General features: G+C 35.6%; 1 protein-coding gene across 1 annotated transcript in view; it reads left to right on the top strand.

Moving 5' to 3' along the window:
* The first annotated feature begins 714 nt into the window (after nucleotides 1-714).
* The window catches only part of LOC133175476 (neural-cadherin-like), a 29,289-nt gene continuing 12,430 nt past the window's right edge, over nucleotides 715-17,573 (top strand). The window contains exons 1-18 of the mRNA XM_061310575.1: nucleotides 715-2,003; nucleotides 5,560-5,748; nucleotides 5,988-6,222; nucleotides 6,573-6,587; nucleotides 8,698-8,935; nucleotides 9,079-9,187; nucleotides 9,477-9,588; nucleotides 11,466-11,713; nucleotides 12,043-12,323; nucleotides 12,629-12,746; nucleotides 13,099-13,451; nucleotides 13,864-14,247; nucleotides 14,648-14,848; nucleotides 15,190-15,373; nucleotides 15,547-15,687; nucleotides 15,873-15,979; nucleotides 16,304-16,468; nucleotides 17,112-17,436. Coding sequence (XP_061166559.1) covers nucleotides 950-2,003; nucleotides 5,560-5,748; nucleotides 5,988-6,222; nucleotides 6,573-6,587; nucleotides 8,698-8,935; nucleotides 9,079-9,187; nucleotides 9,477-9,588; nucleotides 11,466-11,713; nucleotides 12,043-12,323; nucleotides 12,629-12,746; nucleotides 13,099-13,451; nucleotides 13,864-14,247; nucleotides 14,648-14,848; nucleotides 15,190-15,373; nucleotides 15,547-15,687; nucleotides 15,873-15,979; nucleotides 16,304-16,468; nucleotides 17,112-17,436 — 4,459 coding nt within the window. The 5' untranslated portion in view covers nucleotides 715-949. The remainder of the gene's footprint in view (nucleotides 2,004-5,559; nucleotides 5,749-5,987; nucleotides 6,223-6,572; nucleotides 6,588-8,697; nucleotides 8,936-9,078; nucleotides 9,188-9,476; nucleotides 9,589-11,465; nucleotides 11,714-12,042; nucleotides 12,324-12,628; nucleotides 12,747-13,098; nucleotides 13,452-13,863; nucleotides 14,248-14,647; nucleotides 14,849-15,189; nucleotides 15,374-15,546; nucleotides 15,688-15,872; nucleotides 15,980-16,303; nucleotides 16,469-17,111; nucleotides 17,437-17,573) is intronic.

Raw genomic sequence — 17,573 nt, 5'->3', positions numbered from 1 at the left:
ATTTGACAGGAGGATACCGCATTTTGTTGTATACTGTATATATACCGGTATCTATTTGGCAGAAGTTTGCCGTATTTTGTTGTATATCAGGCCCGTAGGAAGCAATTTCAGTGGGGGGGGGGGGGGTGCACAGCTTTACATTTTCAGTTGAGGGAAGCACTATCAACTACTAAATATTCCTTTACACGCAAAAAGGAAAAAAGAAAAAAGAAAAGGTCATCAGACGTTGTATTGAGGGGGCACAAGCATATAATAGCTATGTGTTCTAAAGTAAACTATATCGGCAAAATTATCTGGGACACGACCCCCAGTGCCCACCCCCCCCCCCCCCGGTTCCTACGGCCATGTATATTGTATATACCGGTATCTATACCGTATTTTGCTATGCATACCAGAGTATCTGTATAACTGGCTGAATGATGGTTTTAAAATGATTTTCTGTCCTTAGATTGAATTGACTGTACAGTATATCTACGTAAAGTCGCTGTCAACTTCCCCACTGAAACATTAAATTCTACAAATAAAATCTGTCAAAATGTTCAATTAGTGAAAAAAGAATACAATAGTGGTGCCGTTTAAACACCTTGACCCAGACGCCGGTGTTTTGGGACTACCAGAGGCATGCGGTGTTGTTACAAACACACAGCATTCAGTGCTACAGGGCCGCTTTCACCGGGACAAAATTACTCAGGCGTGTCACAGGTAGGACGCGCTTCACTTCTCTAACGGTTGTGGGAGATTATTCATACAATTTGTCATCGTTTTTGAATTACACAGGAAGGGAGTTTCATAATGTGATATGAAGGTATTTCGATTTTCGGACGATCGTTTGGAGATTTTGTGATTTTTTGTGTCATATCTTATGTGGTCAGAATCAGGTAGATCATACCTGGTTTATTGATTTCTAATTAGCTCTGAATCGCCGTACAACGGTGTAAACACATTCAAAATGGCGGAATCGGTACAGTTTACAAATATTACCTGTGTGTGTTGTATTTTAGCGACTATTGTGTTCACTCTTTTTCATTCAGTGACATCGGAATCCTATACAACTGTGATTGTACCTTACAAAGCTGACATCGGGTACAAAATATTAAAACTTGGTTGTACTAAATCTGACCTACAACTGAGAACCAAAGACCCTTTTGGAGACTTTTATGACAATTTTGTCCTGACTGACCGCGGGGATCTGGTCCTGAGAAGGACGATCCCTCACCGAGTGGGTCAGAGTTACAAACTGACCCTCCTATCTCACTCTAACTGTTATGATAATGTCCCCACAAAAAGGACGTTTTTGATACATGTTGCTCCCTCAGAAATTGATGTGTTCTCAGAGAGACTCTACACAGGGTATGTAGTGACCAAAGGCAAACAAGGACCAGTCGTCACTATCCCAGTACACAAAGTACCACAGCAAGAGTTTGTTTTGCGGGGATTTTATTCGAATTATTTTAAAATTCTACCCAATGAGTTTAATGACGAAATCCATGTTGTTCTGGACAATGAGTTCCCTTCAAAAACCTCAAAACGTGCATTTTATTTTACCCTTTTATCCAAAGTTGGTAGTGCAATTACTGGTCATACTAATGTTGAGATTCTTCGTGTTGACAAACCTCACATGAAAAATACAAATTTGCCATCAGTGTCAAACAATAACCTGAGGTCAAATCACCTCACTGCCAAGTTTGAACAAGATCTGTCAAACAATGTAGATTCTCACGCTCTTCGACTCAAACGACAAGCTCCAAACATTCCTAAGCAACAAACGACCGTGCCTATAGACGAGAACGCTGTGGGGGTACTTTTTACTGTGGATTCTGGACAACCCCAGGGGACCCAAGTTCGATTTGAGATTCGTTCATCGGTCCCGGAAGATATTTTTGTGATTGACCCAACAACTGGAGAAGTAACCTTAAAAACTACCGCCAAACTTGATTATGATTATGGTGGGGTCAAGCAACACGTCATAAACATTGATGTCAAACGACTGGAAGACGACACAGGTATATAACGTCATGTAATGTCACGTAACGTCATCTAAAGGTATCACAAAAGCAGGTGCCCGTTGACTTCATCTTCACAAAATTAACCATCTAAACATGCTAAACAGACATTGTTTCTGAACAAAAATGCTTTGCACAGATCTGCTAGTATACTAACATACTCTAACAAGGCCGCTGTCTCGTCACTTAAATCATTTGAGTTGTAATTCAGATTTTGACTACAGAAATTCATTGCAAATACCTACTGTCATATTTAAAACTGTACAAGAATAGAGTCCACGATAATTGCATTCGTTTTCTTTAACCATAAGAGATGCTTGATTTATTACCGTCTAGCATCATTTTCTAATGTGGGAATAATCCTGAATATATTAAAGTTCGAGTTCAATTATATTCGATTGATACATTATCCTTTGGAGAAAACAAGAAATACGATCAAATAATTTACAGCAGAAGTAAAATTGAGCTGTTAGGTTAGATTTTTCAGGATCCTAGTAAAAAGAACATTAAGTTCTGGAACTGGTTTATTTAAATGGAGAGAAATCTAAATCCTCTTTATCACGATTAAAAGACAATTCTACACGTCCCCATTCTGTCTATCTCAGGTAAACGCTCAAAGCTATATAAGTAGACAATAATCATTGTGTATTTACATATCTGAACTATTATTATACAAGCGTTAAGAATTTTAAAAATCTTTGACGTATTTTGTGGGATGGACCTGATAATAGTACATGATAAATCTTCTAATACAAATCTTTATAACAACAGGTAGTGGAAAACTTGAATGTCGTAGAAAAAGTCTAAAGCATGTTTAAAAGGTTACCATTAAATGTAATACATATAGAACAGAGAAGCTGCCTATGGACTTGAGTTAATCTGTTTATTATTGACGTACACTGTATTTTCTCTAGCTAACTGGATAGGTTAGTATGTCTCTTCATCAATGCATGCTGGCTTATGTTGTGTTCTGATTCACTTCTGTGAGGGAAGATTTTTTTCTGTCAAGATGATTCTTTTTCTTTTTTCATGTCAATGTTTTAGATACCAAATTCTATTTTCTGATACATCCTTACTGAAACACAGTCCTAGTCGTGTTAACACGTTTTCTGTGGGCTATACATATACTGTAGATCTATCAGTGGACTGCAGCCCTGTTCTACCTGCCTTCTGGGGGAAATTCCAATCTGTGATAATAATCTGCTTTGATCTATTGATTGGTGACCACCATAAAATGTCTGTTCTGAAAGCACAAACTAGCCTAGAATTTTCTTCGTTATTTTCAATCAATATATGCATGCTGACCCTGTTATGAAGCCCCTGTCGTTGCTGTTTTTAAATGAAGATCTAAATGCATGTATCATGTATATGTCTGGATGATTTCTCTATTTACCCCCACCATCTTTTCAGAGGTCATACATACGTATATATATCACGAAATATAAGCGCTGGTTACTCTTGGTATAATAAATCTATCAGTAATTAAGCCGTTTAATACTTTCGTCGTTGTATTAATCCACCCTATGACTCATAATAGCATTGAAGCTTAATATTTTCACCTTTTATTGGCTTTTAATGTGGCGAATAAACATTGACCAAGAGGTCATTGAGAGAATTTCCTGTCAACCAGTTCGAATATATGAAGTGGCTATATATGTCTTTGCGTGTCGTACTGTTGGTACAGTGGACTTACCGTAACATCAGATGGAGCGATGAATACCCCCTGTTTTATAAAACAATCGATTAATTATTCAACTACTATTGACACCTTAATACGGATATTGAATTTTAGAAATTTGATGTATAAAATCGACGGAGGCGAAATTTTATACGAAAAATTGAAATAGATACTTTATTATACTAAACAAAGTTAGACTGCTTTATATGCAGACAAAGAGATCATTAATTTATACGTGACACATATCAGATAGGTAACACTTTCTCTTGCACGTGCGTGTTGTAAAGTTCTGTAATATAAAGGTATATATTCTTCCTGTCTGGTGAGTCACATTAAAGAGAACCATAATAGGAAGCTTAATTATTGTGTCCTAATAGTTAATGCTGTACCCTTCGTCGGCAAATTGTTAAAAGATACGTGTCTAACAAAGTTAAAAAACATCACCCCTCTATTTAGGCTCACTGAGAGTCTTAAATTTTGTAATATATCTTATTATATGTTATTTTTGTAAACTGATGGGCTGTATTGCCCAAAGTTATATCCTGAATAAACTAATTAAATAAATATACCTAAGCATATATATATATATATATATATATATATATATATATATATATATATATATATATATATATATATATATATATATATATATATAGTTATAAATTCATGCTCTTTAATTGACATTCCTTTTTAGATAATATTGAACTTAAAATGCATAATTATAGCTGCAGATCTGTAGCTGGAGAACCATCCATTTTTTTTTTTAGACCAGCGAGCTACAGATCTACAGCTAAAATGCATCTTTATTGAGAATGCTGTTGCTGTTTCTCTCAAAATACAACAAAATTATAAGCAATTATAACAGTGTATCGCTGATCATGATTAAGACATCAAATTAGGAAACTTTCGGTAATTTTTAGAGCATTTCTTGAGCCCCCCCCCCCCATTTTTCTCTCTCTTCATATAAATTTTCACGAGTGGAATTCTTTTATCTTTTTTTTTTCGTAGCTATTGTCTATTGAGCAGAAAGTCTTTCAGATGTCATTGTTCACTTTGTTAATAAGCTATGAAAGGGTTTATTCAATGTTTAAATTTAGAAATGCAATAATACGTAATCAAAACACATTCCTTTCTAATGAAACATGCAGAAAAAATGTGACTTCCGTCTTGGTTCACTGCGTATCTTAACAAGTGATTAAGTGCAATCTAAAATGTCTTTGTAAAAATAAAAGATTACATGTCGAGATAATTTCTATAGTGTTTAAACTTTAAACATGTTAAAGAAAGGTATTTTAACACCTTGTTTTAAATCAGTGTAACAAGCTTGGTAAGAAGACTGTAGAATAATGAAATCTATCGATTGTATCAGTCTATAATAACTCTTGAAGGGAATCATTAAAAAAATCAGCATGTTTAGGTCCATTAATAATATCCGGAAATCTGAAAGTTTTCATTAGTTGTTTGAAGTTTAGCAGCCTCTCATTCTCGAGATCCTGTTGGAGGCTTGGACCTGTAATTTTGAAAATAACTTTCCTTTTAACATAAAGATGAAAATGGTTTTAATCTTTTTAAAAAGAATTTCAATATATATTTATGCTGGCAATTTGTAATAGATTTATTATTTTTCAAGATTTGATTTATGAATTTTCCTTCACTGAAAATAATCAGAAAATGAAACTGTAGACACGTACTAAGGCGTCATAATTAATTCATAACCGATCACCATCTACTAGAATTTCATATACAGCTTTCTTTTAAATTTAAGACAATAAAATTACTATTACTATTATAAATATATTAAACCAGCAGAAGTAGTTTTGAAAATTTTCAAAGGATATTTAATAATTCAATAGTAATATCATTTTCCCCGAACAGTTTTGCAGCAAGTAGAAGTGACCGTTAATGTACAAGATGTGAATGATGAACCACCCCGATTTATCACAAAGCCTGTCCCATACCTGGCTGTCGTGGCTACAGATGCTCAGGCAGGTGTGTCCGTTTTCCAGATCCAGGCAGAAGACGTTGATGGAGGACCTGGTGCAGTCAAATACTTCAAAGAGAATGGTACATTAATAACTTGTCTTAATCATGTTAATGTTTAAGTTATTGTACATAATACACATCAAAATTTAAAGAAATTTTAAATAATTAATAGTGATAATTTACTAGTTTGTGATTAGGAATTAATAATTATACATGGGTAGCAAAAAGTTTACATTGCTTGTTCAATTTTTGAAAATGCAGTGAAGTAATATTAGAATAGTATTTCTGCACTTTTGAAATTCTTCTTTTTTTTTTTTTAGATGGGAGTAGTCCTTATTTTGAGGTTGCCCAGGACACTGGCATCATCCGGACAACAGAGGTGATAACTAGTGGTCTGGACTACGTTATCAAAGTGTATGCCATCGACTCCAAGGCCGAGACTCAACAAAAGACCGGCCCAGTCAACATCAACATCCGTCGTGGACAGAGACCGCCCCAGTTCTACTCCACTTCTTACGAAGCCTCGGTAGAAGAATCGGACCAAGTAGATCAGGCGTAAGCATTTATTGTTGATCCTTATCATTCAACTTAGATCAGGTGTACTAAGCATTTTACAATGGTCTTTATCATTCAATGATAAGTACATCAAAATATGGTCCTTATTATTCAGCAAATGATTCTCTTTTAAATGAAAGTGAAAGATGAAGTTTGCTTTTATTTTCTCTTTATATCTGTTGTAATTTTATTGTTAATGTGTAGATGTGTTTTGAGTTTTTTCCATCATGCTCAATATGTACATGTAGTTAGTGAAAAAAGTCATCCAAATTCAGTAAATCATTAGTTATATGTGAGTGAATCATTGGTGATATGTGTATCCTTTAGATTTCTTTTTTGTTGTCTTTCAGTGCCTCTGAAAACAGGTACAAAACAAGCCTTGTTTACTTCCTTCCCCTGTAGAATATGTAAATTATAACATTATCCAAGATGCTATGAAATTTTCTAAAAACAATATAACCTGTACAACAAATTTTACCTCCCCCTACCCTTACATCAACGGTTACCTTATTATTAAATCAGTATAAAATGAACTTTAGTATATTTTTCATGATAAATTGAATTCACTTTATCATGTTTATAATTGACACTGCACACCATGTTTATAACTGTGGTATATATTGAGTTCCAGCCAATGTATCATAAACATGGTTAATTCTGCTGAAAATTTAAGATTTCAAAAGATTTTCAAAAGTGCATGTGTGATTAATTTGTTTTCAAATGACTCTAGAATGGATTTGCTACTAAATTCTGTGTGACAATACCTAGTAGAGTAGATTTCTCTGTTCCATTTGATTTTTTGAAAAACGCATTTTGAGTCTAGAGAAACCATATGAAATAAAAACTAGAAACTCACAAACAATAGCATGAATAACAGATCAAAAGATTGATAAATGGACAGAAAAATTTGCCTGACATTGTTGGAAACACATAATTTATTATATAATGATAATAAAATAAAGTTGTATTCTTTCATATCAACTCTATTTATACAACTGTAAATAAAACATAAAATGATATGTACATGTATACTATAAGTTAATTTTAAGGCACATATATATCCACTAACTGAAGCTATTCTTGAGTAACAAGAGGAATTTTAGCTACCAGTATTTACTGTGTATAAATATGTACTGTACATTTATAAAATGTATGAAAATATACTGTAGTCTATTCAGAAAATGTGCGTCACTAAGCGTTATAGTAGCTAGGAAGTGTTTTAAATTAGTATCCAATTGATATCAACTTGTACAGCTGTAGTTGTAAACAATGGAAAAATATGCAGGAGTATTTTGAGGATCAGTTGTCAAATGACCCCGATAAAATTCAAGACCTGAATGATGATAAAAACTTGCATGTCAGTTTACAAGGATCAGATGACGTAGTCCTAGATAAAATTAAAACTGAATTCTCCGAACGTGACAAACAGATGTGTTAACAAGAGCTTAATGCATTAGGAAATGTTTTACTTTGTAAATTTAAGGCAACTGGAAATCTTAAACAAAATGATTGTAGAAAAACTTCAGGCTATTACGATGGCACATCTGACTCATTCAGCTATGGGGTTTTCTTCGTATTTTATTTCTCTGCTTGGTAAAGCCCGTTTTGATGACAAATAAATCATAGTCACATCATCTCCTTGAAAATTTCTCCTATTCATTCACTCTTTTTTTTCCCAAAGTCTTTAACAGGATGACCTGATCATCCGTAAAGGTGATCAACTCCTGCTTGTTCTGTTTTGTGCACCGCTTCAGTAATTACAATGCATTCATTTGTTCTTGTTTATTGCATGATGTTGCCATTGGAATTGTTAACATACAGAATTTATATGAGTAATCAGAATTATGCAAAGTTTTACAGAAATTGTTTGTTTTACACGATAACCAGAAGTCCTGAATGTAAATTAACATATTAATATATGATTGTTGCTGTAGTTTTATCTGTCTGCCATACTATATGTTTATATTAAAAAAATGATATGGCATCATTTATGGCAGGTAATGGTGTTATTTTATGTTATGAATTACTGAGGTCCATGTGGGTGTTTGTTAATTGAACAAGGATGTTCATAATTTCATTAGGTATTTAGATTAACAATTCGATCTGCTTTCAGAATTATTGAAGTGATACATATGTACAATGTATAGAAAAAAAAAGAAATTTCGGTAAAACTTAAAATTTGAAATCTGAATGCTTCATTTCAAATGCTTATCCCTGAAGAAATGAAAATTTCCATCCCAATGATTTTTAAACAAACATGTAGTTTGATGCACTGGTTCTAGTCTGTTTTGCTATTAAACATCATATATATACATATCATGTATACATATATACATCTAAAGAGAATTTTTCAAACTATTGGTAGCTAAGCTGGCTTAGCCTTTGTGAGCAAATTAAATGTTAAAAAGCACCAAAAGTTAATTATTACAGAAAGAAATTTAACTTTAACTTTTTTTTTCTGTACTCTGTTGACAGGTTTCAGGCTTTTGATGCAGATGGAAACAAAGTATCAATCCAAGCTAAGAATTTTCAAGTGGGCGGGACCATCATATACTCTGTGTACGAGTCAGACACTGCGATATCTACACGGTTTGCCATAGAGGACGGAATGGTGAAGACTCTGAGAACACTGGATTACGAGACTGACAGTCGACAGTTTGATCTGACGGTCCGTGCTGCAGACACGGTCTCTGGAGGTAGCAGCGACGTACCGGTAAGGAGATCGTGTACTGTGTATTCGTCTAAATGTAAATTTATTATTAAGTTTCTGAGACCTACATATGTAGTCTTGAGAAATAAGGCCAACCATTTATTGTACAAAATTCAGGCATTATCAAATATTAATGTGTGTTTTAGCTGAAAGTTACTCTACTGGATAGAAATGAATATGCTCCCCTCTTCAGTAAATCCACGTTCACTGCGACAGTGAAGGAAGACATTCCAATAGGAACCTCTGTCATTGAAGGTACAGGATTTAATCCGTACATAGACTAAAACAAAATTAACCTGTACTAAACCAGAATAATTAAAATGTACATATGTGTATGAATGAAGAATGAAATTCTGAAATACATGTGGGCATTGACTGAAGTGTGTTTCACGTAAAAAGCAGAGATACAGTGTTCGTGACAGTGTATTAAAAAAAGTCCTTTTGAATTTGCAAAACAAGGAAATATTTTTGTCTGTAAAGGAACCTTCATGTGTAGCAATTCCTTTCATTTTTATATACACCAAATCCTTTCATTTTTCCTCAGTATCTGCATCAGACAAAGATGGCAGTACCGTTCTGTCGTACACCCTGACGGATCCCACGTTCTCAATCACCACTGCTGGCAACACACAAGTCGGAGTTATCCGAACTAATGGGTAGGTCATCCGAACTAATGGGTAGGTCATCTGAACTAATGGGTAGGTCATCCGAACTAATGGGTAGGTCATCCGAACTAATGGGTAGGTCATCTGAACTAATGGGTAGGTCATCCGAACTAATGGGTAGGTCATCTAAATTAATGGGTATAGGGTATAGCTGGTCATCTAAATCAATGGGTATAGGGTATAGTGGGTCATCCAAACTAATGGGTAGGTCATAGTAGGTCATCTAAATTAATGGGTATAGGGTATAGGTGGTCATCTAAATTAATGGGTATAGGGTATAGCTGGTCATCTAAATTAATGGGTATAGGTTATAGTGGGTCATTTGAACTAATGGGTAGGACATAGTGGGTCATCTAAATTAATGGATATATATAGGTTATGTTGGGTCATCTGTACTAAAGGTTCTTCACAAGTCATTGCAACAGAGAAAAAAGTCAAACTACTTCAGCTCTATTGAACTCAACAGATTAAATCTGTTGGTGTTTTTTTTCTTGATTTTTAGCTCACCTGAGCCGAAGGCTCAAGTGAGCTTTTCTGATCACATTTTGTCCGTCGTCCGTCCGTCCGTCTGTCTAGCTGTCCGTCCATCTGTAAACTTTTCACATTTTTGACTTCTTCTCAAGAACCACTGGGCCAATTTTGACCAAACTTAGTACAAAGCATCCTTGGGTGAAGGGGAATTTAAATTGTTAAAATGAAGGGCCAAGTCCCCTCACAAGGGGAGATAATCAAGAGAAGACAAAATAGGGTGGGGTCATTAAAAAATCTTCTTCTCAAGAACCACAGGGCCAGTAAAGCTGAAACTTATATGGAAGCATCCTGGGGTAGTGTAGATTCAAAATTGTTCAAATCATGACCCCCGGGGGTAGGGCGGGGCCACAATGTGGAATCCAAGTTTTACATTGAAATATATGGGAAAAATCTTTAAAAATCTTCTTCTCAAGAACCACTGCGCCAGAAAAGCTGAAACTTATGTGGAAGCATTCGGGGTAGTGTAGATTCTAAATTGTTCAAATCATGACCCCCGGGGGTAGGGCGGGGCCACAATGGGGAATCCAAGTTTTACATTGAAATATATAGGAAAAATCTTTAAAAATCTTCTTCTCAAGAACCACTGGGCCAGAAAAGCTGAAACTTATGTGGAAGCATCCTGGGGTAGTGTAGATTCTAAATTGTTCAAATCATGACCCCCGGGGGTAGGGCGGGGCCACAATAGGAAATACAAGTTTTACATTGAAATATATAGGAAAAATCTTTAAAAAACTTCTTCTCAAGTACCACTGGGCCAGAAAAGCTGAAACTTATGTGGAAGCATCCTGGGGTAGTGTAGATTCTAAATTGTTCAAATCATGACCCAGGGGGTAGGGCGGGGCCACAATAGGAAATACAAGTTTTACATTGAAATATATAGGAAAAATCTTTAAAAATCTTCTTCTCAAGAACCACTGGGCCAGAAAAGCTGAAACTTATGTGGAAGCATCCTGGGGTAGTGTAGATTCTAAATTGTTCAAATCATGACCCCCAGGGGTAGGGTGGGGCCACAATAGGAAATACAAGTTTTACATTGAAATATATAGGAAAAATCTTTAAAAATCTTCTTCTCAAGAACCACTGGGCCAGAAAAGCTGAAACTTATGTGGAAGCATCCTCAAGTAGTGTACACTCTTAATTGTTCAAATCATGACCCAGGGGATAGGGCGGGGCCACAATAGGTATTACAAGGGGGAGTCTGGTAATGAACAGCATGGCCAAAGTTACTCAGGTGAGCGATGTGGCCCATGGGCCTCTTGTTTTGTTTTAGTCCACAAATGTTTAAGCTGCTTTGTGCTTGGATATACATGTACATGTATTTAAAAACCTTATTTCAGGACCCTCGATTATGACAGAAAATTCCCTCATTACTACGAATTTAAAGTGATAGCTTCGGACAACGGTGTTACCCCACGCACTGCTGAAGCTCGCGTGATTATCACAACAACAAACACAAACGACCAAGCTCCAGAATTCGATGACAATAAAGTAGCGACTCTGATGGGAAACGCCCCTTCTGGCTCGACGGTCATCATCGTCCGTGCTGTGGACCAGGATGGAGATGGTGTGACCTACAGTTTTGAAGGTTAGAATTAACGTATTATACCTGCTTATACCTGAAGCCAGGGTATTATGAAGCATTAGAATTAACATATTATATCTGCTTATACCTGATTTTTTCAGTATAAAAGTGTAAAACAGCTAAAGTAAAAAACAGCTAAAATTAGATAGGATATAAATTTTAATTGTAAAATCCCTCGTATGAATAAACACATTCTTGGACTATTAAGAATTTAGACTTCTTAAACTCAAAGAAGCACTAATCTTTTTATAAAGGAGACATTTACTGTACATGAATGAACTACTTATAAACAGGATCAAAATCTGATGTAGTGAACGTCTTGATTTCCACAGGTGGACGAACAGTTAGTGATGTTTTTGAAATAGATCCGTCTTCAGGTCGAATTAGTCTGAGGCAGGGTCAGTCTCCCCCTTCGGACAGGGACCAGATCTTCCTGAATGTCACGGCGAGGGACGACGGATCCTGCTGTGACAATCCTCAGAACATCCGGAGCAGCACGGCTCTGATTACGATTAACATTGAGGACGAGGAGAACATCAAGCCTCGGTTTGAGAATTGTAATTATACGCCGACCGTCACAGAGGAACAGGAACCTGGTGTGCTGGTCCAGAAGGTAGGGGGATGATTCAAACTTCAGACACAAATAATATTTAAACATTAATTCTTAGTTACTGCAGATTTACAGAGAGGAGACAATATAACAATTTTACTTAAGCCACAGAAAGAGTTTCCAAATTCCTGAAAATTTATTGACATTTGTTCATATCCTGGTCAACTCTGAAATGCAATTGTCATGAAGCAAGATTTTATGTCTTAATTACTTGCATGTTTGATATATTGCAGAAAATCTGTAATATAAATATAGCTAAATCTATCAGACTGTTATTTTATTTGATGTTAATGTACTCTGTATTTTAGGTGACTGCCACAGACCCTAACCGAGGACAGAATGGAAAGCTGGTATACTCCATTACAAGTGTCAAGGAACTGGATGACAATCAGGAAAAAAATTACTTCAGGATTAACTCATCAACAGGTAATAATGTACAGGTGCTTACTGTAAATAATAATAATACATAGGTTAAGGGGCCCATGAAAATAACAGTTACACAGATGTTGACAAATAGGTGAAAACTATCAATTGATTTTTTTAAACTTCTTAGTCTCTTTTTAAGAAAACTGGCCTTGCAAATCCACTTTTATGTTCAAATGTGGTATCAAAATGTAATTTTTTTTTTTATATTTTCAATTTGATGACTCTTGCATGTATTTCAAAGGTTGAAAGTACAGTACATCTCCTCTTAGAAAGAATTTTAGCATGGCCACAGTGCATTACCAAAGCTATGAATTTACAGAAATTACTAATATCTCACTCTTGATGTCATTAGGTGAAATATACACAAGGGAGAAACTGGACAGAGAGACGCAGTCTTCCAAGAACTTATTTATCACTGTTAAAGTGCAGGATAAGGGAGGTAACCCACTAGATGATTACTGTACGTTCCCCGTCACCATCCGAGACATCAATGACAACAATCCAGAGTTCGGAAAATCTCAGTATGAGGGCCGAGTTTTGAAGTCCGCCACTGACGGGACTAAAGTCTTGACAATCAAAGCTACGGACAAAGATTTAGGAGATAACGCTAATGTGAAGTACTCTCTGAAGTCTAATCCTAATAATCTGTTCAGCATAAACCAGGACACAGGAGACATTGAAGTGGCCGGCTCCCTCCAGTTACCAGTAAGTAGTCAGCTCCCTCCAGTTACCAATAAGTAGTCAGCTCCCTCCAGTTACCAGTAAGTAATCAGCTCCCTCCAGTTACCAGTAAGTAGTCAGCTCCCTCCAGTTACCAGTAAGTAGTCAGCTCCCTCCAGTTACCAATAAGTAGTCAGCTCCTTCCAGTTACCAGTAAGTAATCAGCTCCCTCCAGTTACCAGTAAGTAGTCAGCTCCTTCCATATGCGTATATGTAATGCAATGGATATAAAAATTGTACTTTCCTTCTTAGAAATCAGTGAGCTAAGTTTAAATCTAAGTGAGTTTCTGATTTACCTCATAAATGTTTACAATTTTGACTGATACTGCTAAAATCTTTCTTTTCGAATAAAATTGCCTTATTTATAACATTAAGTTGTACTTGCTTGCATTTGTAGGATTCCAGTGTCACATTAGTTGCCACGGCAACAGATCAAGGTACTCCACCCCGAAGTACAGATGTGACCATAAACATAGCCCTTACGACAGACTCTGGTGTTCTGCCCCCTCTCTGGAACCCCATAAATCCAACTTATAGGGTCAAGGAGTCTGAGAGTGTAAACTTTGTAATCGCCTCACTGTCAGCCCAGAATCGTATTACCAATATCCCTGATCCTTCACTGATATTTAACATGGTCATTAACAAGAATGGACAGACAGAGCTCTCGGACAGAACAGAGAAGTTTATCATTCGTAGCAGTGCAGACACGGTCAATCTTACCATCCTGGAAATCCTCGATTACGAAACACAGAAAGAGTACACGCTCAATCTCCGAGCCTCTGTGAGTATCTGATGAGAGGGAAAGAAAGGAAATTTATTTTGTAAAAGTAAATACATTTTGAAGTTTAATTGTACATGTATTTAAAACAAACTTCTTGAAAAGAATTCATTTTTTGGAGGGGGATGTACTTGAATATTTACATGTATTTCAGAGGGATTCCTTGTTGCAATCCTATGTGCTATGTCATGAATACTGCCAAAATATGATTTTACATAAAGCAAAAAAATATTCAAATTTGACTAATTCATGTCTTCATGAATTTTGAACTCATGCATACATGCAGTTTTTTTAAAGACAGGCTATACATGTATTATGTTGGGAATAAGTCTAACAATTCCTAATTCTATTTAAACTCTTTTGAATTCTACTGAGTAATTTTCCTATGATCTTGTTTTTTCAGAATGTTTATGACTCACCTATAAACAGTGACAATTACCCAAAGATTGTAGTAGAGGATGCCAACGATGAGATTCCAAAATTTCTCAACATTGACCCCCAAACAGGAAACATTGGACTGAGCGTGCTCGAGAATGAAGATCCAGGAACTCCAGTCCAAAGTGTCAGTGCTATTGATGCTGATGAAACGGAGAGTTTTAAAAGGGTAATTTTTTGAAAGTCAACATTTATTATTGAACCTTGTACAAAATTTTGACATGATTTGAAAAATATACCTGGTAGATGTAAAAATAAAAATCTTGTTTATTCAAGTTTGAAGACTAAGATAAAACTTTTACACTGTATTGACCTGATGTTTTTTAAGTCTTAATCACAGAAATTAATGTACAAGAGATATTGAATAAAAGTATACCACATGATGTTCCATATGATTGTGACAATTTAGATATTTTCTGAATAAATTTTACAGAAAAGTAGAACTTGGGTGGTGTTGACTGTAAAATGTAACTGTTGCTGTAATTGAGTTCTTTTTTTCTAATATCAAAGGTGACATATGCCCTCCATCCAGATGGCAGTACCACTACGGATCAGTTTGAAATTAACCCTACGACTGGAATGATAAGAACACGAGTCCAGTTTGATCGTGAGACGAAGGATTTCTACATCCTAAAGGTTTATGCAGTAGATGGCGCTCCATCCTCCAGAGGAACATCAGGTGCCCACAATACAGGTGTGTTTAAAGTAAAACAAAGTTGTTATAAAATTCAGATTTATCTTACATTAAATAAGAAAGTGACATTATCAATCCATTGTCATTTTACTCTTAGTGCTTTAGCAAGTCTTAATCCTTTGGGCATTCTTAATTCTGTGTCAGTTTATTTACTTGACTTCATTTAAATCTAGGCTCCGCTGTTGTTAGAGTATCTATTAAGGACGTAAACGACAACAAGCCGTACTTTGAGGAGAGCCTGTATTTTGCTTCGGTACGTGAAGACTCGTTTACAGGCCAGTCCATCACTACTATTGCAGCCAAGGATTTGGACGGTGAGTGATTCATTTTCACAAAATGATAATAAGTCACCATAGGGTTTCATTTAGTTATTCAGGTATAATACATTAAAATTTTATATACCAGATCTTTAGAACATCTTTTGAGAAATATGAAATCAGCATTGAAATTCTGTAGCTTTTTCTTTTCTGTTTGTAACTTTTACTTTCTCTTTTGACAGAGGCCACTTTCACATATTCCCTGTCTGGCTCTAGTCTCTTTGCTGTCAAATCTGGAACTGGAGAAATTTATGTCGCTGGAAGTTTGGATTACGAGACTGAACCCAATGTAAGTTCATTGTAAACAAAAATTAGGCATGTTTTACTTTCTTTGTAACACGGCATTTTATTAAATATTACAGTGAATAAATTTGCTTTGTTATAACTCTTGACAGACATTACAAGCATATTTACACATATAACAATATTTGCAATTATTATGAATATTTTCAGGGAAAATATAGGGAAGTTTCATGATAAGATGATTTTTTTTTTAAAGAAATTGGGGTAAATATGACATGAAGAAACTCCTTTTTTAAGGTTAGAAAAAAATCAATGCTATCCTAAGTACTTGTATTTGTTTATAAATTGTTGTATTTTTTAATTATTCCAGGTTTACAATGTGACACTGGTAGTGAATGATGGGAAATTTAGCAGTCAGACCATGGTACAAATATCCATTATAGACACCAATGACAACACGCCAAAGTTTGATCAGAACACATATGACATCCGAAACCTAGAGGAGGGCAGAGTCTACAACCAAGTCCTAATTACAGTAAGTTATTTATTATTATATAAGCTAGTAGTCCACATGATACCATCTAGCCCTAACCCTAACCCTAGAGGAGGGCAGAGTCTAAAACCAAGTCCTAATTACAGTCAGTTATTATTATATAAGCTAGTAGTCCACATAATACCAGCTAACCCTAACCTTAACCCTAAGTCCCTAACCCTAGAGGTTGGCAGAGTCTACAACCAAGTCCTAATTACAGTTAGTTAAGATCTACTCATTAAGCTAGTACATGTAGTCCACATGTGTAGGACCAATACAAGGCAAAGACTAATCAAGAATGAGTCCCTGCAAAGAACTAATCCATGTAAAGAACCATTGTAATTCACATACAGGTTAAAAAACACAGGGACTGTAGTTCATGTCAAAGACTAGTCCATGTAAAGGATAAATACTCATAAAGGACTCATTCTTTTGAGGAGCCAAATCTATGAAATATTTTATCAAATGAAATATTGAAATACTACAGCTGAAGCTCATAGAATAAAATGTTATGCTTCAAGATCAGATTTCTTGGCAAATGACAAGTGTAGTTACCTTTATATATGATTTGTTTAAAGTCCAAGTGGAATGATTGTACATGTATGTGTTAAATTGACAACATTCGTCATTGTTTTCTGCTCATTAGGTCCACGCTACAGACCTGGACGTTAACAGAAATCCCCAGAATCTGATTGAGTACTCCCTGTCTCAGGACGATGCAGTCATCAATAGTCTCTTCTCCATCGACAAAAACAGCGGTGTCATCACCATTAATGGTGAACTGGACCGCGACAAACCAGACGGGCGGGCGGTGTACCAGTTTACGGTCCTCGCCATTGATGAGCCCGCGGCTGAGTCACACTTGACTGGTTACGCCACGGTCCGTGTCTTCCCGTTGGACATCAATGACAACAGACCCAAGTTTGATGCTAATTCTCTGATTGGCTCAGTGAATGAAATGTCAAACCCAGGTAAGAATTTTTTAAAATTTTGAATAGATTTCTTTTTATTTATAGGATAAAGTAAATTGATTATTGAATTTCAAATTCCTTCATTTTCTTAGCTCAAACTGAGGTTATTTACCCCTAAAAATACAAAAAAAATTTAA

This window comes from Saccostrea echinata, unplaced genomic scaffold, assembly GCF_033153115.1.
Source record: "Saccostrea echinata isolate AGI-Se365-2 ecotype Australia unplaced genomic scaffold, CSIRO_AGI_Sech_v1 ptg000062l, whole genome shotgun sequence".
NCBI lineage: Eukaryota > Metazoa > Mollusca > Bivalvia > Ostreida > Ostreidae > Saccostrea > Saccostrea echinata.
Note: the sequence above shows the minus strand (reverse complement) of the source record. Positions and strands in the feature narration are given on the sequence as shown.